The sequence below is a fragment of the Pocillopora verrucosa genome, chromosome 3 (genome assembly GCF_036669915.1).
Source record: "Pocillopora verrucosa isolate sample1 chromosome 3, ASM3666991v2, whole genome shotgun sequence".
NCBI classification, from domain to species: Eukaryota; Metazoa; Cnidaria; class Anthozoa; order Scleractinia; family Pocilloporidae; genus Pocillopora; species Pocillopora verrucosa.
In genome coordinates this window covers 23,027,380-23,050,977 of record NC_089314.1, presented here as the reverse complement: position 1 = coordinate 23,050,977, position 23,598 = coordinate 23,027,380, and the positions used below count along the sequence as shown (strand labels likewise).

Sequence of the window (23,598 nt, the reverse complement as noted above, 5' to 3'; positions counted from 1 at the left end):
AGATTTTTGGTTTTTATGTTTCTCTTAAGGAAAAGATGAATTTTTTTTATCGAATCGTGTAATCTATCAAGTAACTTTTCATTAATTAAGTCTTTTGTGCCTGTATTTGTTAAATATATGAGCCCTTTCAGTTACTCGGAATTATCTCAGCCATATAATATCAGTTTACATGGTCTGTTGTGCCAATAATTATTAGATATAGATGAGCCCTTATTCTAACTTAAACCATTAAATTGTCTGTAACAATGCTTCTTTTTCATCCTTTTAAGAACATTCTCAGAGGGGGGTGAAATAGTGAGTGAGTGAGTGAGTGAGTGAGTGCGAAATACCACGAATTCAGGGCCCTTGGAATGTCAAAGGGCCTACATATGTGCAATTCTTTCAGAGAATTACCTACATTATGATATCTAATTATTAAAATCTGTGAGATGTGACTTTTGGCCCTAACAGGGTAAATGTTTTAGCTCAGTATGAAGTGATCCTGGCGGTTTAGCGTTTGCCAGGCCGCAGTAAAGCAATTGTTTTGCTAGTATTCGTATCAAGAAAAGCGGATCAGCTGAAAGTTGAGCAGGCTTTGTTTAACGATTACAATGACCGTATATGGCTACCTTGGAACAATGGCGGAAACAGCTTTAAAATACACGCGGGATTTTTCAAAATTTCCGATTATCATACGAGCGGCAGATTTATACCATGGGCAAAACTGATGATACGACAAATCCTCCCCGTGGGGGTGATTCTGGTAGATTTTTTAGGATGCAAATAGTCACGGTGGGGTAATTGGTGGGGTGACTGTAGCTTTCGTATCTGATGTAAAGAAATGTCACCGTTTTTTCCTTTACATTGCTTAAAACTGGCGAAAGATATATTCAATTAGAGGCTCACTGTGCGATACAAAGGTGATGAGAGCATGTGTAACCTGGTATTAACGACCGAAGCCTACCACGCCGTTGAATCATGTAGGAGACTATCGTCATTTGCTCGATTGTTTAATGTGCGGGTATTTAAATTTCGCGCTGCGTGAATGAGATTTTGTTCCTGACGTGCACAAAAAGGTTCATATTCTCCTTCCTCTAGCGTGTGATTTAAACCTGGTAATAACGTCCGAAGCCTCGCGCGTCGTTAATTCATGTATTTTTACGGGTATCTTTCTCTTTCCGTATTTCAATTCAACGAAAGGAGTTTAAAAAAACAATGGCGAGTGGAAATAGTCGCACACACTCAATAGTGCATATTCCGAGTATATTTAAATTTCGCGCTTCGTAAGCAAGAAAAACTGAATAATCTCCTCCCACAATTTTTTTGTGTTTACACAAACCGACATCTAATTGACCCTTTTGTGTGATAGCAGGAGGTGAGATTTTTTTCGCATAGTCATGTTCTGCTAGTTTCTTCCTTTTTTTTTGCTCAACAGGTTACGTGTATTCAATCACATCACTGACGCTGTCAGATTCATCTACCAAATTTTAGGGCAATCGAATTTCGCGCTACGAAAGTTATCCTATTTTCTTAGTTTGCATAAAGCGCTGTGCAATCGCCTCCCATAATTTGCTTACCTTAACGTAAATGCATAAGCCCAGCAAAAAGTTAACACGCGAAAAAAATCACACCCCTTGATTCGTTAAATGCCGCCTCGGTTGATTGAGAACAAATATAAAGTCTATTAAAGTTCACACGGCAACCAGGTGGACAATCAGACATAGTTTGAAGCTACACTGGTTTGCAGATTTAATGAATGTAACCGAAGTTACAATTCATAGACCCAACGTTTCGACACTCCTGTCTAGTGCCTTCATCAGGGGTGATCTAAACGCTGCAACAAGAGGTCCTTTTATATGATCACTAAAGGAAATATATAGAGTCCTAACGTCCACTTTCTACAAAGGGAATATAATAACAGTTTTAGGTAGGTTTGGTCTTGGTTTAGATGAAGATATTGAAAGATAAAGATATTGAAAGCACAGAGATAGAGCATGCAATACATGATTAACAAGCCAAAGAAAACATACACGACAATAACAATATGAAAACAATAAACACGATTACCATGTAAATGTATATTGAAATGGAAAATACGACGTAATAAACTGCTACAATTAATGAAAGCCATAGTTAATAAAAGATGCGTGTGACACAGCTACTGAAGCCATTTTGTACCTTTTTCAACTCGGCCGAAGTGACACTAAACTGTATCATAATGTTTTAAACATAGGAAATAAATTGTCCAATCAGTGAGGACCAAAATCCTGAGTAATACTGCGCTGAAAGTCAGTTGCTAATTTTTTGGTGCCGAAAAGGGTGTGGTCATAAATGCTAAAATTAGGTCATTAATAATGGAATGCCCTCAGGCGGTATTCTGTTCGATTGGGCAATAGCTTTCGTCTAGAAATCGTCATATTTTATTCAAATTTATTGAAAGACAATGACACTCCGTATTTGAACGAAATATAGACACTTCTGGCTTAGTTCTCTGTAAAAATTGACCAGATTATTTTAAGTGCATGTAACAAATCGACAACTAATTGTCTGGCTAGATTTTTCAAAAGGTACACGCCATTTCCTCAACTTTGCTAACTGTAAAACTACAAGAAAGTGTCATCGACTGAGACTGAGAAGATTGTGTGGCAGGAGCTGAAAAAGTCAGGTGAGAATTGAAGAGGCACATGCAAAGAGTGACTCGCGTAAGAAAAAGTGCAGTAATCGCGTGATTCTTTATTCGCGCGCCCTGAGTCAAATTATTTCCGCTTACTTACACATGACAAAGGCTGAGATGTCACAATTCGCTAAAAATAGGATGTCAGCGAAGTTTTTTTTTTTTTTATTTTTTTTTATTTTTTATTTTTTTTTTTCGCTTTAAGCTTACCAGGCTTATTCTTTTCTTAAATAAATTTTGTTATACAAAGGGCCACTTCCATAGTAATTTTCAAGGTAGAGCTAAGAAATTTAATCAATATTTGTGATCAAAACTACTGCAAACGAAAAATTTTCACCTCCTGGGATTCTAGGTAGAACAAATGCGGCAATGTTCAAAGTGGGTAATTTAGTGTTATCAACTAAGTTGATAACGTAAACTGGCCATCGTAAAGCGCCGGGCTACAAATACATCCACAACTTGCCTTTCCTCTGCGAGGAATCCTATAAAGTCAGACTGATTAAACTGGCCCTTTTTTCATCCGCACCGTGAGAATATGGAACGCTCTAGCTGATGACACTGGTCTTTCCGTAACTATTTCTTTCAGTTCATTCAAGGCACACCTACTCAGTTACTATAAGCAATCTCTCTGTAAATCATATAACCCTGAACTCGCTCATTTAAGTCTATCTGCAGAAGTTGTAACAAAGCCCATAATCTGACAAGAAACATCGATTTTTGCTACTAACTACTTATTAATTTTGTTGCAATTTTTAATTCAATTTTATGTGTTCCGGGCCTGCAGTAATTGGCGTAAGCTGTTGTGGAGTCCCTGCCTGTATTGTATCATTTACATTTTTTGTTTTGTTTCTGTATATTTAATACAAAGTTGGCGAAGCTAATAAAATAAAAATAAAGAGTTAAAGCCTTTAAACCCTTTACGGTGCCCAATTCACGTTATCAACTCAGTTGATAATACTAAATTACCCTGTTATACTCTCCCACCGACGCAGCACCACAGTTTCTTGAGAAACTTACCCCCTTTATTCAGTGGTCAAACTTGTTTACGGCGCTTCCTATTGTCTTGTTATATCGTGTTACCAACCATAGGCATGGAGGCTCTGAAAGTGTATAGTCACATGACCATCCACATAATCTAAGATTTAAGGTCACTCAAGGAGAAATGAAAACAGCTTTGAATAAATTTCAGTCTGCCGTATAACGACGCGTCAATTAATTGTTCTCCATTTAAGTACCGTCAATCATTTTATTTAATCACAGGTGTCCTAAGCTCACGTCTCGAGACACTTTCATATATTAATCGTTTGCTTTTTCTCGAGACGCCTGTGATTAAATACAAAATGAATTTCGCATCAAAAGTGAAGGCACCTTCAACTTCATTTGAATCAGTCGATGACTTTCAGTATGGGATACTGCTTTGAATTCTCGTCAAAAACAGAATGAAATCAACGACGCTTTTCATTCAGTCATTGAATATTGATCAAGTCAGGTTTTTTACCGACCGAACTGGCTATATTCTTCATAATAAGAACAGTCAGTAGAAATTTCTCAGTTAAGCGGAGGATGACTCTTTTAAGTATTCTCCTAAGAGTCCAGGGAGCGCTGTCAAGTTGAATTTTGATGGATAATCACTTCAAATGTAAGTCCAATTCGACCCCCTGTCTCCGGCGTTTCGATCGAAATTGCTCGTCAGTCTAATTATAACATTAGACCCTTGTATCTGTTTTCGGTTTCGGTTTGAAATGCTTTTTAATCTGGTTTTACAATCGTATCAAACTCCGCGTAAAACCAGTGTCTAAGGTGCATACGAAATAAACCTAAACATAAACACGAGATAAACGAGCAACACCGAATGAATGTGCTTATAACATTGTTATTTCAAATGAATAGCTTGACTCAGACGAAAACTTTGCAGACGTGCAATGGATCGTCGGAAGCCCGAGGATCTAAGCTTTTGGTAATAAATTGTCTGTTCATATACTCAAAGCTCCAATTTTTTAAAATAATGAGTCGCCGTGCTGCCGATGTGGACGATGAATGTTCACTGCCTTATCTGATAGTGAATGCTGGGTGGCACGCGGCCTTCCCAGATATGTTATAGTTTTCAAACGCTTGATATTCAATCTTGTCCTCAAATTCTCGCATCGCGTTTATATTTCGAAGTGGTCGTGAAAAGAGAAAGACGAAAGAAGTAAGAAGTAAGAAAAGATAGAAGCGGTAAAATAAGGATTCTAAAGTAAACACACGACTTCCTGTGGATTTCGAAAGTATTAATTGTCGATATTAGATTAACGATATGGTCACATGACTATTTAATGCTATTTTTGTCAAGCCTTTGCTGAGAACTAAGATAATCGATGGCGAACCAGTCATAAATATGTATTATGAGAGATTCTCTACTGTGATTATATTATTTTCAGTTTCTTTTTAGTCACCCTTTTATTTGTTCCCATAACAACACAAGAGCCTGCCTCGGTCACATCAGGCTAATTTATATTTATTATGTTTTCAGTGTTTTCCATTTTTGAGCTGAGGGAGGCTTTTGTTCATTTTCTTATATATCGATGACTCCTTATTGCGTAAATACAACACAACATCAATGAGGCATTTAAAAGCATCTTGCAAGAATGTCAATAATCTGTACGACTGTCATGTGATCATTCACTTATGTATGCCAAAGCACTTGGCCTGTTTTTTTTATTTCTCAGGTAAGGGAAAATTTGGCTTGTTTTTAGCGGTATGGCCTCCATGTAGACTGCATTCTTTATTTCTGCCAAACACGAGCGAAACATGTCTCCAACAGTCGGATCGATATCTAGAATTGAGTTTATTGCGCAAGACGAGATTTGACTTATGCGACGAAAATGATTGAACTTTCTAGACCACGAAAGAAGGTTTACTTCTGTAAAAATATTCAAGTTAAAGTGGCGAAAGCACCGTTCGGTGCAATTGCAGTCTCCGTCCACCTTGGTAAAACGATGCTTGACTGTTGCAACCCTTCCACATCTTCTCCTTTACTCTGAGAAAAAATATGGCTCAGTCACTCTTTCCTGACGTTTTGCAACTACGACTTCCTGTTAGCCCCTGAAGGCATTTTAGGGTCGAATATGACCAAAAACACGGCTATTCAGTGTTATTTTGGTATTCAAATCATTTGGTCATTACTACTTTTTAACTTCCTGCCTGAAAAGAGAGTGCTGTTTTCCGAATCCGTTCATGTCTGATACTTCGCAATTCGCACTCAGTTTGAAAAAACTGTTAAGATTGAGTGAACATAAATGTCATTAGCAAGTCAATTTCTTCAGTTGTGATGGTCAAGTGATCATTCAGTGTATATATTCAATGCAAAATCACCCCGTCGCTTTCAGTTTCATGACTCATCGAGTCGCTAAGGACCGAAATTAAAGAAGTCCTGTACGCTTTTACGACTACTCTGTAACTGCCAGTGGTGTACATTTCTCAGGTGAGAGAAAAAATTGACTTGTTTTTGTGGCTAGATTGTTATGTAGAACGCATCTTGCATCTCCGCTTACAGTTCAACACTCATGTTACAAAGACAAACTGTCAGAATGAAACAGGGATATCGTACTCGACAATTTGCTGTCGGAAATCTGAGACAAAACATTCATAGGCGTAGAATGAAACAGAATGGAAACTTTGCGAGCCGTACGAAAATTCGTGAAGAACCAAAATAAGATCAAATAAGTGAAATTTGAGTACCCTCGTACATAGCGGCAGCATTAGTGACACATAGCGGCAGCATTAACTAAATCAGAAAATAGCGCCATAGCAACGTCGCAGCGGAAAAATCTTGATCGAGTTTTACTTCTGAAAGGGGGAAACGTAGTAATTCCTTTTCACTGGCAATAACAAAACTTCTTAGCGAGGTTCAGAACAAGTGAATTTGTGTCACTGTCAATTTGATTAAATTTTGTGTCTTCCTGTCGGGTGTTACTAACTATGAATCAGTAGACCTCGGAACCTCCGCAACCTGCGGAATCCTATTTTTTTTCATAGAAAATTAATGAAATAAAATAGAACTAATAAGACCTCAACACTGTTTGAAGGTTAGTTTTCGGTCTAAAGAAGATGACTTTAAAGGAGATATATGTTTTAATTGTCTTTGACGTCCAACATTAACCCTACAAGCGTATGTAATGTCATAAGGATCAATCAGCATTAACCAATCCTTGTCTGTTAATGATGGAACCATAATTTTGAAAGTTCAAACGGTTTGCGATATCCGAATAACGCTTCATCAGAAGGCTAGAATTGGTGGTCTTTAATTCCATTTTATTGTAAAATGACCCTGGAATGAGGAATACGAGCGTAAAGGAACATCATCGTATGTGATGCATCGTTACTGCTTAACTTGTTGTCATATTGTTTTCTGTGTGGATTTCGTTTACGCATAAATTACCTGCGAGTGTTTTTACGTTTCATCTGTTGTATCGCGAAGAATTTCTGGGTAGCCGGAGCGAATATGCAGAGTTTTGCTCCTAGTGGGTTCGTTTGATTGGCTTTTCTCACAGGCGTATCTTGGAAATAATCACCTGGAGGAAAAGCAGATGAACTAAAACCGAGCTGTTTCACACTTGTTCCTTCTTTACAAGCTATTCATTCATCAAAAAAATGGTAGTCAAACCATTTTGTTAGCTCATAGTTGATAGTTGATCTGTTGCCTGTTTAGAGGTGGCTGAAATCAGCGATTAGATATAGTGAATGGGGAAACGAGAAAGATCAAAGTGACGCTATGATTAACTCGCCCGTGGATAAACTATGCAGATGAGAATTTAGAATAAACAGTGACTTAAAACCAGTGACCCTGTGATTCCAATGAACAGAATTGGGCTTCTGGAAACTAAAAAGACTTTGGGTAGCTGGTGGATTAGTATTCAAGATGAAGAAACTAAAGAATTATTATTTATACTTCTGCTGTAAAGAAAGCATTATTTTATGGCAATTATGATAGCAATGTAAAGATTTTGCATCACTGGTTCCTACTTTCTGCACATCCACGGATAAAAACCGAAGAGATTTCATTGTTGGCGGAACAAAACAGCGAAAACAGCTAGGCTGGCATCTGTTGAGAACGACAAATTCATAAAATCTTTAAAGGGAGATATACCTTTAGAAGTAGGACCAAATAGAGAGTTCTATCTAGTATTATTAGTTGGACTAAGTGCATTTCACTATTCTAATTTATGAAAAAAAAAAAAGAAAAAAGAAAAAAGAAAAAAGAAAAAAAAAATGAAGAGTTTGCACGTCATCTTATCCAATGCTTCTTATTTAGGTATGGAAGTATTCCAAAAAAATGTCTATCTACTTAGCAAAGAGGAATCAAAGACATTGACCCTATCAGAAATTGCAGAATTGAGGAAAGGAAAACAGTACCAAAGTCGCGTGAAATTTTTCCAAGACATGAAGGATGATGATGTGAGAAACTTGCTTGAAAACAAGTTCTCCCCTATCTTGTCAAATAAAAGGTAAATGCAGACTGTGTGGTAAGTACTTCATAACGTACTATGGTAATGATACTCATTAGTAAACCAGCGCAGAACGATTCACATGACTTTGATTTATAAAGAAATTTGAAGAATCACTTTTGCAAACCAAACCTCTTTAACTTTTTTGTCTTATTAGGTTTTCGTGTGCAACACGAGACGGACAGACTAGCGCTCGATTAAATTTTCATGGTGAACACCGTGTTTGGGATGGACGAACGATTAAAAGAAAAGTACAAGGCGGGTCGGCCTTGTATTTAGTCCTGGAGGACGAGGTACACACGATGTATAAAACAATCATAACACCGTTCAGTTTTGAAGCTTATTATACCCTCGATACTTCCGGATTTAGAATCTTTTCGTTTTCGTTACTTTCTGGTATGCCCCTCTGCGCTAAGCCATTCGTAAAATGTGTGAACTTATTTGATTTTCTTAATCAAGACTGAAAAGTTGTCTCCAGATAGTGAACGATAAAGAATAAATTTTCAACAGAAACATTGGTGATTGGTGTGACAAAGTTGCTCGCAAAGACCAATAGTAAAAATGTAATTTTTTCAACTACTGGCAATTTCCAAAACTCTATGAAAAGTTAGATTACATTCCTGAATGCTCATAAAGATGCATTTATTAACGCCAAAATTAAATGGTTTCGAATAAAAAATGAAATAATTTTTTCAACAATATTTCCATATTTCAAAATCAGCCGGTCTTCAACTCGGTGTCACCTGCAAGAGGAACTCCTTCATCTTTACAAGGTACACGAGGACGACTTTTTCTTCAATTTTTGTCTTCTCTGGTTGTTACCAAACTCTTCCTTTCAAACCTGAAACTAACATGTAAAGCATAAATTCGTTTTCATGTCAGGTCATTTGCCGTCCACCAGCTTCTACCACAACTCTAAAAATGGCCAGACTGTAAGTGATCTTTTAAATGATAACGCACGTAGTGAACCTACCATTTATTTTCTCACATGTGTTCAACAATGAATTTTACTTGTAAATAAGCAAAATTACAGTATCCCTATTTAGGGCAGAGACGCCATTTATACGGTCCCACTGGTGCTTTTTACCGGTGTTTTGGAATCAGAACTTGAATCACAAGATTCATAACTCCACTGAGCTGCAGGGGTTTAAGTCATTACTTTGATTAAAGAAATTTCTGTTTATTTAAGGTGTCATGGACACAAACACCTCAATCCGCTACAACAGTCACATCTTTGAAAACAACTAACTCAACAGGCAAGTTGATTTTTTAATTTGTATTTTCTCTTACATCATGAAAGGTATGGGTCCATTGATTTTCTTCTCATTTGATACAAATATTTAGAGTGAAAAATTACAAAACATATGATCATGTTTTGTAAATTTCTTCGCCACACGTGTCATAAGATAACGGAATAATGGATTGAAAATTGGTTGATCGGCGTATGTAAGAATCTAATTGACTAAATTTCCTTCAGTTAGGAAAGAGGCGATTTGAATAACATCTGAATGTCATATAAGTCAAGGTGCAAGCAAAATCACTGATTAAGTTTTATTTTCAACCATCCTGATGTGTCAAGGCATTTGCAAAGTACCGAAGTCCGGAGCAGGAGCTTGAAAGCTCCCTGTTTTACCAACTTTAAATGATCGTCTTAACTGTATTGCGTTGATTTTGAGAATTATTGTGTCAGTCATGGTATTTAGGATAATTTAGTTGCGAAGACATGCATTTCTCTGATCCTGAGGTAAGATTATGTGAAAGTAAAAAACGATTATAACATAGCTAGTAACTTTGTCTAATCAAATTCAATTGCGCGAGCATGCTTCATATTCCTATTGTGCATGCTCATGACGTCAGCAAACAAATCCCTCGAGAAAAAAAATTTTCCTTCGGGTTGAAAATGTTATAAAACAATTAGTTCAAACGTCGTCTGTGCGTTCATCGAGATATGAAGCACTTGGGAAGTTTGGAGAGCACTCAAGAAGCTAGAGTTGCTCTCGGCTACGCCTCGAGCAACTCTTATGCATCTTTCGTGCTCTCCAAACTTCCCGCGTGCTTCATATCTCGATGAACACACGCTGACATATGAACCAATTGTTAAATGTTCACTAATTGTTTAACTCTCAAATGAATTAAGCTTCTTGTGGCCGAATTGTAGAGAGATGGTTGACATTTTCCTGTCAATTAATTACTTTAAAATGAATCGTCAAAATTAGTCACAGATAATATTTTTTTTTAGTTTGCTTCTCCTTTTGTTGTAATTGTGTTAACTCTTTGAAACTTGATAATTCTTTAGAAAACGCTTTGGAAACGACGCAATGGGAACGCGATATGAATACAAATAATCCTGGGTGGCTTGTAAGTGAATTCTGTTATCATGTTCAAGTTTGTTTTTATACTAGGAATTTCATTCAATGAGAGAAAGAATACAGTGGAAAATGGTGAAAGATAATCTATCAAAGATAATCATCTAGCACTCCCGTTACTCTCTCCTAACCCAGTTCAAATATAATGCAGCAGTCCTTCTTCAGGAGACACCTTCACTGCATACTACTCTTGGTTGGAAAAGGGGGGTCCTGAGTAAATTTTAGCGGATAATTTTTTAATTAAAAAAAAAAATTCTGAATTTAGTAAAAGTAGACCTCTGCTCATTCTATTCGTAAGCAAGACCACAGAACCGAGAACGATTTCAACAGAGTAAAAACCAGTGGTCGATCTTGAATCAGAAGTAGACAGCAATTAAGGTTTTTGTTACAAAAATTACCATGTTACTTCAATCAAAATTTTCAAATATTTGCAGAAATCGCGATAATGACTATCAACGCCCAAGTCTGAATTTTCTTTTCAGTGGTTAGTGTATAGTATAATTTAAGGAAACGCCATTCTTGTTTTTCAATGCTGTTAATTCAAGCACTTAATTCTATTATTTTTTCTCTGTTTAATACGTAGGGTGATAACCTAAACGCTCCCAACTCACCAGGTAATTCTGATTTTCATATGTCATGTCATAACTCTTTGTGCGATGTTGGTTAGTTCAGATTTTCTGTTAGAAACTTTAGTCGCCGGAGAGTAGAGTGAAGTAGTGAAAGGACATTATCCACGTCGTGGAAACAAGAAACTCGAGCTATCGAAATTTAGCCGAAGAATTTAAGAGCATCCGTTAGTCTACCAAAATTAGACTATTGACACAGTAATCATAAACGTACGGCATTTCAATTCATTTCAAGACATCCATTTGGAGAGTCTCGAGGCCGCTTTAACAGTTGAAACGAAATCAGGGACCTCAATGTTGACCAATAGAAATCAAGAACAGAATGAGGTAACATTTTCAATTAAACAAGGCATTCTTTTGACATACTATTTGGTGTAATGGTGTGATTAAATGGAATGATGTGAATGCGAAAAGATATGTGCATTATCTAGATTAATTGAGATAAATACAATCTAGATAGGCTAATGAGCATAATTACTTTCTTAATTGGGACAAAACCTCACTCATATCTTTCAAAACTGTCCTATGCACTCTTTGAATCGACTTCATTGTAAATGAAATGAACATCCAGCATCTCTGGCACAAATGAGGCACCTTTTAAATCGATTGTTCTTTTTCTTTTTTACTAACTACAAAATCAGATTCCCTCAACCGCCACTGATGCCCTTCAAAGCGATGACAGTGCTTTAAGTTCCTCAGGAGGTGGGCCAGGAAAGCTTGTTTATCCACTTTTTAACATAAATTGAAAGTATGACATACACGTCAAAATTCCTTTGGTTTGCATAGATTTATTTTGGTTGGTAATTTTAATGTTTAAAATTTACTTTGGGTAATTTTGGATTGATATCTTAGACATTTCAACAAACCGAGTGATAATGATTTCGATTATTTGATATAGAAACCGTTTCTCAGAATGGAATATTCAGTGCCCAAGAAACAACGCAAGAGGATCGAGTGACAAAGCCAATCAGGGTACATTAACCTTTAGTAGTTGTATCAGTGCACCTTGAGAGGCAATCAGAAAACTAGTAAAATCTTTTGTTAAATACCTGTTATTTGTTTGACTGGACCCTTTTATGGTTGAACTTTGGTCGATCAACTAGGTTTTGTTTTTAGGGTATGTATCGTCTGTAACAGTTAAGGTTAGAGCTCAGCCAACTTATTTAGTATATGCTTGTTATTTTCCGATTTCGAACATTTGGTTTTGAATTGATTTTAAGATCTCCGACGTTTATGGTGTATGCCGACACAGTTGGATATTAATTTCTTAAAGTAAATATGTATGTGTTTTTCTCTAATGTACTGTAGTTGATGGAGGAAGATTGTTTGATAAGCGACAAAAGTGATTCTTCCGGAAAATCTGACAGCGGTATCCCGTCTGAAGGTGAGGTTGGCCGAGAAAATAGTATCTAAGATGAGACTGGGTAGGCCTGATTTTTGTAACAAAGTTACGGGAAAAAATGAGACAAAAAACTTAAAGAAGTTAGCTTATAAACTTTTCCCTGAAACGCTAAGCTGAAACAGGACATCGAAATCCGAAGAAGTAGACTCTCTTTATCGACAGCTAATTTAAAGAAAAAAAACTCATGAAAAGGCATTGGTTTGGAAAACACTTATCGTGTGGTTCAGTGTTAGCCACAAATTTAATTATCACTGGTATTACTCTAATTATGGAGGTGTAAATTACACGATGTAGATCTGGATTGACGTAGGCCAGTAAATAGCGTGCTCGAATACGGGTGAAGAGGTCTGGATTCGAGCGATGGCCTGGGCATTCTGTTGTACTCCTGGGGAAAACTTTCTTTTCTTTATATCTCCGCTGAGGTGGATAAATGGTAACCATACAAATATGATCACTAGGTAAAGTGAACAACATCCTATCTCGTACCCAATCATGTTATAAAGCTGCATTTCGAAATAGTAAAACACATAACAACTATATTCGTTATGTTCTTACTAATATGTAACTAGATGATGTGATTTCATTTTTACTTTCTTTGTGTCTGGAACTTCGTCTTAGATTTAAATTGCTCAATTTTGCACTATTGTTCATACAGCGAGCGCATGTCCTGCCCAAGCTCTCAACCGACCCATATCTCTACGAATACAAGATGCGAGAATGAAACCCGCAGAGGGGCCTTTGCAGGTAGATTCGTGTTTTGTCTTCTGATTTGTTAATCAAAGTTACAGGAGCGAAAACTAGAGATATTATTGAATAATATACCATTTGGGAAGGAGTTTCTCTTTGTTTTCATGGTAATGATATGCTTGCAAAGATTTAGCATTCTCGTTGGTTGAGAACACGTCAATTTATCTCAAGCAGTACAGAAAGTTGAAATTAAGTGCAGAAAGATGAAATTAAATTGATTGACAGGAGAGTCGTGAAAGCGCAAAAAAACAAAATGGCGGACAAGTTAGGATAAAGTAACAACGTTACACCCAAGAAAGCACAAGAAACTGAATAAAGGTTGGGAAGTTTTGGGCTTTAAAAAACGGCTATGACAAAAGCGTTAAAGTAGGACCGGAGGCCCTGAACAAAATTCACTCGGAATTTATGCAACAGTTTGTACGAAAAACGGGGATTAAATCGCGAGTGTGATAGCCTTCGTGCACTGGTTACTGCTATTAAGCGAATTCTTAGTGAGAAAGAGCGCAAACACTTATTTATTCGCTAAAGAAAGTTAAAAATCTCCTGGCAAATTCTTGCGGGAAAACCCTGACAACTCCGGCAACAAGAATGATCACATTTCCGTAATTTAATAAACAAACAAACACACCAACATCTGCTCATGATATTAGTGAACTCCAGCTAACAAACAAACATGCAAAAGGCATGAATTTCAGGTATTTTTCCCCTTCCTTTTCGTTTAGGGCGGAGGATTATTTCGTGCAGTTATAGATGAAGAACTCTCACGTTCAATGGAAACAGGTTGGGCAACATTTGGCGATAAGTCCGTGAAAGTATGGGTATCGAGAGATGGTCTTTCTCTGTTTGGAGAGGAAATTCCTCGTAAGTGTCCGCTGTTTTTCTTTGATTTTGCTAAAAAGTGATCTTGCACTGCTCTCAGCCTTCATTTTACTCAGTGGTGGTGCCAGAGGGTTTAATTCCTCGCCGACGTATGCAATGTTTGTTATCCTTCTTCTTAACCTTCTTTCCCAGTCCCATATCTGGTAGAGTTTCTTCAGCTTATATGTTCAGGTGTATGGAAACACTTACTTCAAAACAAATCGTCAAAAGTTTATGTTACATTGTATGAATAATTTGAATTAAATAGGTGGTGACGTGGCAGGACCTGTTACCGTGACATTCAGTAGTCTGAACGGTGAGTGTGTGGCAAAGGCGACCTACACTTACCGAGAGGGTAAAAATTCAACAACCCCACAGATTAAACGAGCTCTTGATGAGATTGAGGAGTGTTTAAAGCGCCTCAGGAGTGAGTCTTACATATGTGATGAAAGCGAAGAATTGGCAGAGTAGACCTTTGGTTTGGTTGCATGAACTCGTTCATTCATACCACAGAGCCGGGAACGATTTCACCAACGTAAAAACCAATTGTGGATCTTAAGTCAGAAATAGACAACAATTGACTTGGTTCCAGGTTTTTGTTACGAAATTACCATGTTTTTTCGATCAAAATTTGAAAAATATTTCAGGAATCGCGATGATGACTTTCAACACCCAAGTCTGACTTTTTTTTCGGTAGCTGCTGTTGTATAATTTGAAGGAAACGCTATTCTTGTTTATTAACGCTGTTGATTCAAGCTCTTAATTGTATTATTTTTTCTCTGTTTAATACGTAGGACTATATCATAAGCTTTCTCGAAGCTTCAGGTAATTCTGCTTTTCATAGGGGAGAATTCGTGAATATTAAAGTTAGGTATATCATGTCAATACCTCTCAAAAGTCCAACCCTACGTCCTCGTCGTGAGAGGTGGAAACAGGTAATGCTGGCTAACAGGGCTCTGGTGAAGCTGCATAGGCCAATCCCCCGTGCAGTGGATGTAACGGATTACAGAATTCTATCCTGCTACAAGGATAGGAGGGTTAGTTCATCGGGTTCCGTATACTAAATCTCGGGAGAAAGTGCCAGAAATGTTTCGGAGTGTATGCGTGTTGTTTTGTAAATATAAATACTGCAACCTATTTTAACTTGTTTTTGTGTCCTTTTAAGCAACGCGATATGTCTGTTATGACCAGAGTGCCAAATTTTATTCTTTAATTTTGATCTTCTCCACAGTGTACATAATTCATGACCTGATATTTCAACGTAAATTATCGAGAAGGCGCCTTCCGATCACCTTTGTCTACTTTGTAAATCACGCAAGCGCGCAAGCGTTACGACCGATCACGTTTACACGACGTTTTAGGACAAATCGGCATCTAATCTCCATTCAGTTGCTGTGAAAACCTAAAGTTCTCAACGTAGAAGATAAACGAACGAAGTTTGAACTGTCAAAAGGAGATCTTGGTCAATTCCAAGAATCATACAAATGATATTTGACACGAGCGCAATTGAGCAAACACAGGGATTTGCGTTGTTTTTAAGAAGTTGGTGGATGGAAGCTAGAGATAAACCCGCGGGTTTGAGGCAATCCGTGACCTCATTGGTGTATAAACTATGCACTGATATGCTTTTTCGGCCCGATCAACGCCTGCATTTTGAGAATTCTTTCGTACAAAGTAGTGAATTTTTGATATGTAAATTAAGGTCGAAGAGCAGGGTCTCCTCTGATTACGCTGGTATGAAAAATATTTCAGCTGAAGTTTCCATATTTTGTCTGTGAACTAACTGAATATACCTTGTAACTTGTAGCAGGCTGCGCACTGGACAAAATCTTTGAAATTGACACTTTCGATCGCTGTTCACAGAGGTGGTCTGGCCAAAAATGATTTTTGGCTTGTGGCGACGCACAAAAAGAGAATTGGAGAACAACTAAACTATTTTTGAAACATGTGTCCTAAACCCTTTTCATGGGCAAAAAATAAAAGAAAACTTTTTTCCGACGGAAAGTCGAGAGGACCGCTCTTAGCGAGAGTGGCACTTAAGCCTTCCTAAAAATCTTTGCTGTATAAGTGGCTGTATAAAGTCCTCTGTAAGATCTAAAACGTTCTCTCCGTTAAAAATTTGAACTGAGCAAGAGTTTAGCCCATAGAAGAGTTATTGGCTGAGCAAGAGTTTAGCCCATAGAAGAATTACTGGCTGAGCAAGAGCTTAGCCCATAGAAGAATTACTGGCTGAGCAAGAGCTTAGCCCATAGAAGAATTACTGGCTGAGCAAGAGCTTAGCCCATAGAAGAATTACTGGCTGAGCAAGAGCTTAGCCCATAGAAGAATTACTGGCTGAGCAAGAGCTTAGCCCATAGAAGAATTGCTGGCTGAGCAAGAGTTTAGCCCATAGAAGAGTCATTGGCTAAGCAAGAGTTTAGCTTATAGAAGAGTCATGGGCCTGCAAAATTTTAAAGTTTGATTTTTTTATCTTATTTTAGATGAAGAGTATAACAGATGAACTAGAGAAAAACCGGAAGCATTCGGAAAAAGAGGTGAGAAATTATTTGCAAGTTTAGTTCTTCTGATTTTTAACAGAATTACGTAATACGAAGTTAAAACGGACTTACGTTTATCAATAAACAGCACCACCAATTGCAAGTGAGAAAGCAGGAGGTCGAAGAAGAAAAGCAGAGTATAACAAAACAGCTTCAAGATAGTTTAGAAGAGGTTGGTAAATAATTTTAATTTCTAATGGGCAGCTAGTTGGATATTTATCTTTCTTTACGTTTCCAACCAGCATGGTAACGAACCATTTCTTGTCAAACAACGGATACTTTATCTGATAATTTCTCTTTGATAGACACAAAACCAAAAAGTTTATTTTCCTTTATGTTGTTTAATAAACAGAGCCAGAAATTACGCACGAGAATTCAAGAACTAGAAGAGGAACTATCTAGGGTAAAACAACAGCTTCACAAAACTTCCCAAGAGGTTGGTAACCACATTTTCTGCTCTGTTTTTATTTTTGCTTCTTAAGATATCAGATATACCTTACAGCTCATTCCAATATGATTGGGATAAATTTCCATGATTCTCTCAATTGCTCAATGCTCCAAAAAATTATTATCAACCAAAAGATATTTCTGAAATTTTATCTTTCATTTAATATGTGACACAGAGTTCAAGAGTGGAAGACTAGAACTTTAAAACTGGAAAAAGAGTTGGCTGGAATAAGAGAAGACAAGTCAGAACTGGTAGGCATATGTTACGTAATCTATGTTGAACGCTACAGAAATAGCTCATATTTTCCGAACAAAATTAAAAAAAATATATTTTACAAGAATTAAAAATCATCGTGATTTTTTTGCAATTTTCCGTTTGAGTATGGACTTACTTTTTGAGAAATTTCCCGAGCCGATTTACAAGAATGGTGCGCTGTTTTGCTTTTCCCCGAATCACTTGCATGAAAACGAGTGCCATTACTCACTACATTATGGGCTTTTAGTAATGGGGACAGAATATTGTCAGCTGTTATCATCACAACCCAGACACATAGTTTTTGTAGACATTAAACCCGCTATGTATTAATTATAACTCAATTTTCTTCTTTTTCCTCTGATGACAAGTTTTGTGTCCTTTTGTAGGATTTGGCCGAGAACTTCGATAACTCTGTCCGAGAGGATGATTCAGAAGATACCGGAAATTCTCTCACACTAGATCGAGGAGATACAGAGCGTAAAATCGAAGAAAAACTGAAAGACCTCCACGAGCTCCTTCGTAAAAATGTAACATCTTTGTTGGAAGTGCCAGAAATATGGGAAGACAAACTGAAAGTTCCTGTCACGCTGGACCTTTTATCGAAACTCAGTGTGAGTCTACAGGAGTTGTACACCTCTGTCGTCTCCATGTTGGCAGAGTGTTGTAAATGCAGTGAGGAGGTGAAACGAGAGTTCTACGACTTCGCCTGTTATGGTCTCCAAGCAGAAGACAACGATGTGATGCATCGAGTTGAGTATTTGGCAATGGCACAAGAAAAAATGACCGACGAAGAAAAAAGCATTTTTGTATACTCCAGCAACTTCAGACCAATCGACAGGGACAGGTTGATATGCTGGAAAAGCTGTGGAGAGGTCTATTCTCACCGGTAAGAATACCTGTTATCCATTGAAAATGAGGATTTGGCATCAATTGCCATATCTGTATGCATTTTCGAAGAAGAAATCGCAAATGGTCTCAAGTAGATTGAACTTAATACCTTCTGAGCTGCACTATTTTGTTTCATGACGGAAGGACTTGGTTGACATAGATAACAAAATCGAACGATATATCATTCTAATAATCTAATAGTTTCCTTTTCGTTTTCGAAGAGACCAAGGAGTAGATTAGGGGGCTTTCATCGAAAATGTTCAACATTGGAAAGTTGTTAACAAATTAATAACTCAAACACAACGGACAAGAAATATCAGGGATATAAGGAAGTCTAATAAAAAAATTGTTTTTTTTGTCTCTATGAACTGCAGCCTGAAAGTCGTCCTGAAGGTACACACTATGACCCATGTGGAGCGACTGGAAAGACGTGTCACTCTAAAAAGGTAAAATTTATCTAATGAATGAAGTAAATGAATTGCGCGTCGAAAAAGGGAGGTTTAGATAAAGCTCATATTTTCATGTTCTTTCCATCCTCTCTCTGTTTGATTAGAAGACACGCGGTCTGTTCGTTCCTTACTTTTTTCTGGTCTTCGTCGCATTGAAAATTTATCATCCCGTGGCGGACCCAGGGTAGGCATGGCTGATTCCCCCCACCCCCTCCCTTACCCCCACTTGACCTCTGGGTATTCATATCACTTGTCTGAAACCAAAGTTCTTCCAACGACATGATCGTATATTGCTAATCAAATTTAAATATTTTAATTTTTCTTATCTTAAATACTTTTTGCTTATAAAGGCTATAATGGAAAAAAAGAAGATAATTGTGTCTGCTGAATAAAATGTTGGACCCTCAAATAAAAAATTCACGGGTTCACCCTTGTTGTCAAGCAGTTCTTCATGTTTGGCAGCCCTGAAGACATGACCCTATTCATTCCTAACGTAACCTTTATTTTATTTTGCTGCGTAGGACTTGAGACGACAATGTACAGACCCTGGCGCCAAACCCAAGCAGATCAGGCCAGGTGAACAGAAGACCAGCCCAGAAACAGCAACAACAGAGAGCGAGGATGAGAAATACGAAGTGCGTTTCAAAAAGGTAGGTCCCGTATATTAATTCTCTTATAGCGCATGGGTCCCCGTAGCATGGGTAAAAGATCCTTTCTGTCTCACTTTTTCACCCCCACATACTTATTTGGGTACACGAATGTGTCAAACTTTTTGTAAGCTTATCGCATGTTGAAAAATTGCCGGTGAGGTGACTGATTGATTTATATACAATGTACTTTGACTCACGTTGTATTCCAGAAACTGGGATAAATTGCGGCAGCACACTCTCCAATTTTTCGGTCTGTTGGTTGGCTTTGAGTGAAGGAGATTGCATAAGGCCTAATAAGTGTCAATGATCTGGGAATTTTTTTCCAGTAAAAATTTATAAAGAAATGGATTTATTAAGTTATAAAATGAGAAATAGCACGGAAAAAAACCGAAAAAAATAAAGAAATGGATTTATTAAGTTATAAAATGAGAAATAGCACGGAAAAAACCGAAAAAGCAGAACACTCATTCCTTTTGTACCAGTATCAGTCCTAATCATTGATCCCACAATGCCTCTGCATTATTTGCCATGGAGTAAATGATTCTTTTCTTGCAGTCCATGAAGTCCACGATCACGACTCTTCTCAAGAAAAGAGAAATCGAAGAAAAGACGTGTCACCTTGTGTCCTTTTCAGTAAGAAAGAACAGGGATTCTTGACTGCCCTAGGGAAGATAGTAAAATCTCACATAACACTAGGTGACTAATTAACGAAAATCTAGCAAACACACACAGTCAACAAAGATTTAGAAAAAGACACAAAGTTCAAGAAATCTACGAAGAAACACAGTCAACGAAAATATAGAAAACGCACAAAGTCAGCGAAGACTAAGCAAACCTACGAAGTCACATTATAGCAGTTAACCCTTTACACCCTGACATCGGTGTACATATTTTCCATACTGTTCTCTATACATTTCCTGAAGCGCTGACAAGGACAGTTGGTGATCATTTCCATGATTGTCGTGACCTTAATGTTTGATTCAGGGGTGATATCAGTTGTAAGGGGAAATTAGATGCAGGTCACTCTTAGGGGTTAAAGGGTTAACTGGTTGGTAGTGCTTAGTTTCGAAGAAAGTCGAGATGCCTCAGTAAATTATATTGTAGCCAAAGCGGATATGAAGTTGACGATGACAAGATCCATTACTTAAACCTAGCACTATAGTGAATCTGCCATCCTCAAGGAAGGCGTCTCTAAGTACTTCCCGCCATGCAACATGCATTTAAAGACGTTGCAAGCATTTGCAACCATATGGGAAGTAGGATGCAAAGCCCTGTGTTCTTATGAAAGTGGGTGGAAGTCTGGGACAGAATTATTTATCTTTTAATCTTAAGCCGTGTAAGTTAGCTGCGATTTCAGCGCGATGGAAAAGTAATTTGCCGCCACGATATTGTAGGAGTTGCTCATTGACAGGTGCTTAAATCTTGATTCAATTTCACTAGGATTTTCTGATTCAAATATGACAATGATAAATCAAAAGGCACTCCTTTGTCACACAAGATCACGGTTTACTCTGTCAATCATAGCAAAAACCATGGCGATAGCGATACACAAGCATGAGGAGAAAAAGCACAATCTGCATCGGTTATTAAGGCACGTCTATGATTTCTTAAATCATCTCACTTGCAGCTTACCCAAGAAAATCGAAGACGCCAAAAATATTGATTGAAACGAAGATTTTCAATCAATTTTTTTCTCTTACACGCGTGAGGGGAAAGCGAACGCTTAATTTACGAATGAACAGGAGGGGGCTGGCCTTTTGGCTATCAAATCTTTTCATTATAAAATGAATTTTCTTTTGTAAAAAAATATAACTACAGAAACATTTCACTCAACACGATAGCCTAAGGTCTTAATGAGCCACAGGACTACAAAATACAGAACAGCAACGTGAGACTTGTTCTAGATTAAAAATAAAGTTTCTAAATGCTTGATACAGCTTAGCATCTTATGAAGCGTTTGGAAGACATAAATGTAAATCTAATCATCATTATTAATGTTGTGATTACTACAATTATTGCAATTATTCTGTCATTTTGTGCGCAATGCATTTATTCTAACGTTTTAAAAAAAATTATATAATGTAGATCAAATGTTATGCAAATCATTATTTCTGTATGTAAGTAAGTTAAGGGTCTTAACAGACTTTGCATCAGTAATGCACGATAGGTATCAGAGTTACTGTGGCAGTGTAAGCTAAATTAGTTTTGTAAGTAATCCTTTATTAGTCAGTCAGCAATGGTATTACTGTATTTCCAAGTATTATATAAAGAAACTAACTTAAAAATTGTTAAAACAAAATAAAACAAAATAAAACAAAATAAAACAAAGTAAAACAAAATAAAACAAAGTAAAACAAAGACGTTTAAAATGGAATTTTATAAGAAGAGATAAGACCAAAAGGTCCCTTCAAATCTTTATCTTACTTCAACATTTATATAAAATCTGTCTGCTTTAGCATTTGGATCAAATGGTGCTTGATCTGAAAAAAACAAACAGGGAACTTTTGTCAACATCTAACAATTTCAGTTTTTAAGTACATGTATCCTTTCACAAGTAGAGTTTGTTGTTCCAAGTTGATCCAAGTACAACTTTCACATTATACTTAACAATTGGTTCATACTTTAGCGTGCACTATCGAGTTATGGAGCATGTGGGAAGTTAAGAAAGCACGAAAGAAGTGTAAGAGTTGCCTGAGGCAATAGCCGAGGGCAACTCTAGCTTCTTGAGTGCTTTCCAAACTTCCCACGTGCTCCATAACTCGATAGTGCACAGCTAAAAGCATGAACCAATTGTTTCATAACATAGCCGGTGGAATTTGTTGCATATCACCCTCGGACAGTGAAGCGAATCGCCTCATTTAAGAACTTATTTAAGAACTCTAGCCCAAGGGAAAAGGTCGGAAAATTGTTTGTATCCATTATTGTCGCGAATTATATTACTTGTCCCCGCGCTAACAATGGCCGCTCGCGCGAAAAAAAATTTCTGGCGAAGCGATTTGCTCACGTTATCAGCGTGCACTATCGGGATTTTGAGCACGCTTACGTATACTGAATTTGATTGCGCGGCTCTGCTAGCTATGTTATAATATACATTGGAAACTGTTCCAAAGTTTTAATTGTGTCGCTACACCTTAGTTTGGTAATTCAGGTAAAATTACCTACTTACGGCTATCTTCATCCAGCTCTGTGTATTCACTATTTGGCCTATGAAATAGTGTTGAGAAAATTACATGAAAATCAATTAAAAAGATGGGATGAAGAATGCGGAATAATTTCTAGCCTTATAGAGAAAACAATAACACTTGTGAAGACAGATTTCACTTGAGGAACCAATGTGTATAATTTGTGATGTAAGATTAGCTTGCACGTAGTCGTATCCTCCCCCCCTCATGGATAAGTGTCAGGTTTTCATAAGCTGACGTGCACAAGTCTGTGTATCCATGCACGAGAGCTATTGAAGCCAGTGCTATTATGAATCTGCCATCCTCAAAAAAGGCGTCTCTGTTTACATGTCGCATGCACTGAAAGACATTGCAAGCTTTTGGCATTTTATAGGAAGTAGAATGCGAAGCACTGTGATCCAAAGAAAGTGATTGGCAGTAATTTGTTCTCTGGAGCTTTGGGACAGCATTTACTTATCGTTTTAATAAGTTGGGATTTCAGCGCGATTTGAGATCAAATGGACGCTGCGATATCGCTGGAGTTGATTTAATCTCGATACGATTTTCTTATTCGAATGTGCATGACAATTATATATAAATCATAAGACACACCTTATTAACTTGTCACACAGTATTACAGTTTGATTGGTCAATCTTGGCTAAAACCCATGGTGATAGCGATACACAAGCATGAGGAGGAGGAAGCACAATCTTCACCAGTTATCAAAGCACGTCTGTGACGTCTATGATTTCTAAAGTTTTCTCATTCGCAGCATGCCCAAGGTAATTAAAGACAGAAAATACATTTATGGAAACGAAGCTCCTGAATTGCAGCCCGATGGTAACTATAATTCGCGGCGAATTAGTGTATCGGCCTTTAAGGCGATGAGAAATAAAGGCTTCGGTGAGAGAAAAGAACAGCAGCTTTTCTTTGGCATTTTACACCATCAGTAGCTTTAGTCGGTTCTTCAATGGAAGCCTATTTGTACTTTTCTCAAATCTCATCAATAAAGAGGGTATCCTCCATGTGGTGTTATGTGTCATACAATCACCCTTTATCACCTGGGCTCTG

The 23,598-nt window shown here is 37.4% G+C and overlaps 1 protein-coding gene and 1 pseudogene across 1 annotated transcript; both read left to right on the top strand.

Moving 5' to 3' along the window:
- Nucleotides 1-12,056: 12,056 nt before the first annotated feature.
- LOC131787377 (uncharacterized) lies at nt 12,057-14,609 on the top strand. Its single transcript, XM_066163600.1, has 5 exons — nt 12,057-12,103; nt 12,440-12,515; nt 13,189-13,277; nt 14,003-14,141; nt 14,407-14,609. Exons 2-5 carry the CDS (start codon nt 12,443-12,445, stop codon nt 14,607-14,609), a joined length of 504 nt encoding a protein of 167 aa, XP_066019697.1. The 5' UTR covers nt 12,057-12,103; nt 12,440-12,442.
- Nucleotides 14,610-15,016: 407 nt separating this feature from the next.
- Nucleotides 15,017-21,723, top strand: LOC136279661 (uncharacterized; annotated as a pseudogene).
- The last annotated feature ends 1,875 nt before the right edge of the window (nt 21,724-23,598 follow it).

Bases quoted from the DNA above. Each gene is read 5' to 3' on its own strand.
- LOC131787377 (XM_066163600.1), top strand. From the start codon at position 12,443: ATGGAGGAAGATTGTTTGATAAGCGACAAAAGTGATTCTTCCGGAAAA. The intron at 12,516-13,188 runs GTGAGGTTGGCC...TTGTTCATACAG, and splicing joins CAGCGGTATCCCGTCTGAAG to CGAGCGCATGTCCTGCCCAA. The intron at 13,278-14,002 runs GTAGATTCGTGT...CTTTTCGTTTAG, and splicing joins CCGCAGAGGGGCCTTTGCAG to GGCGGAGGATTATTTCGTGC.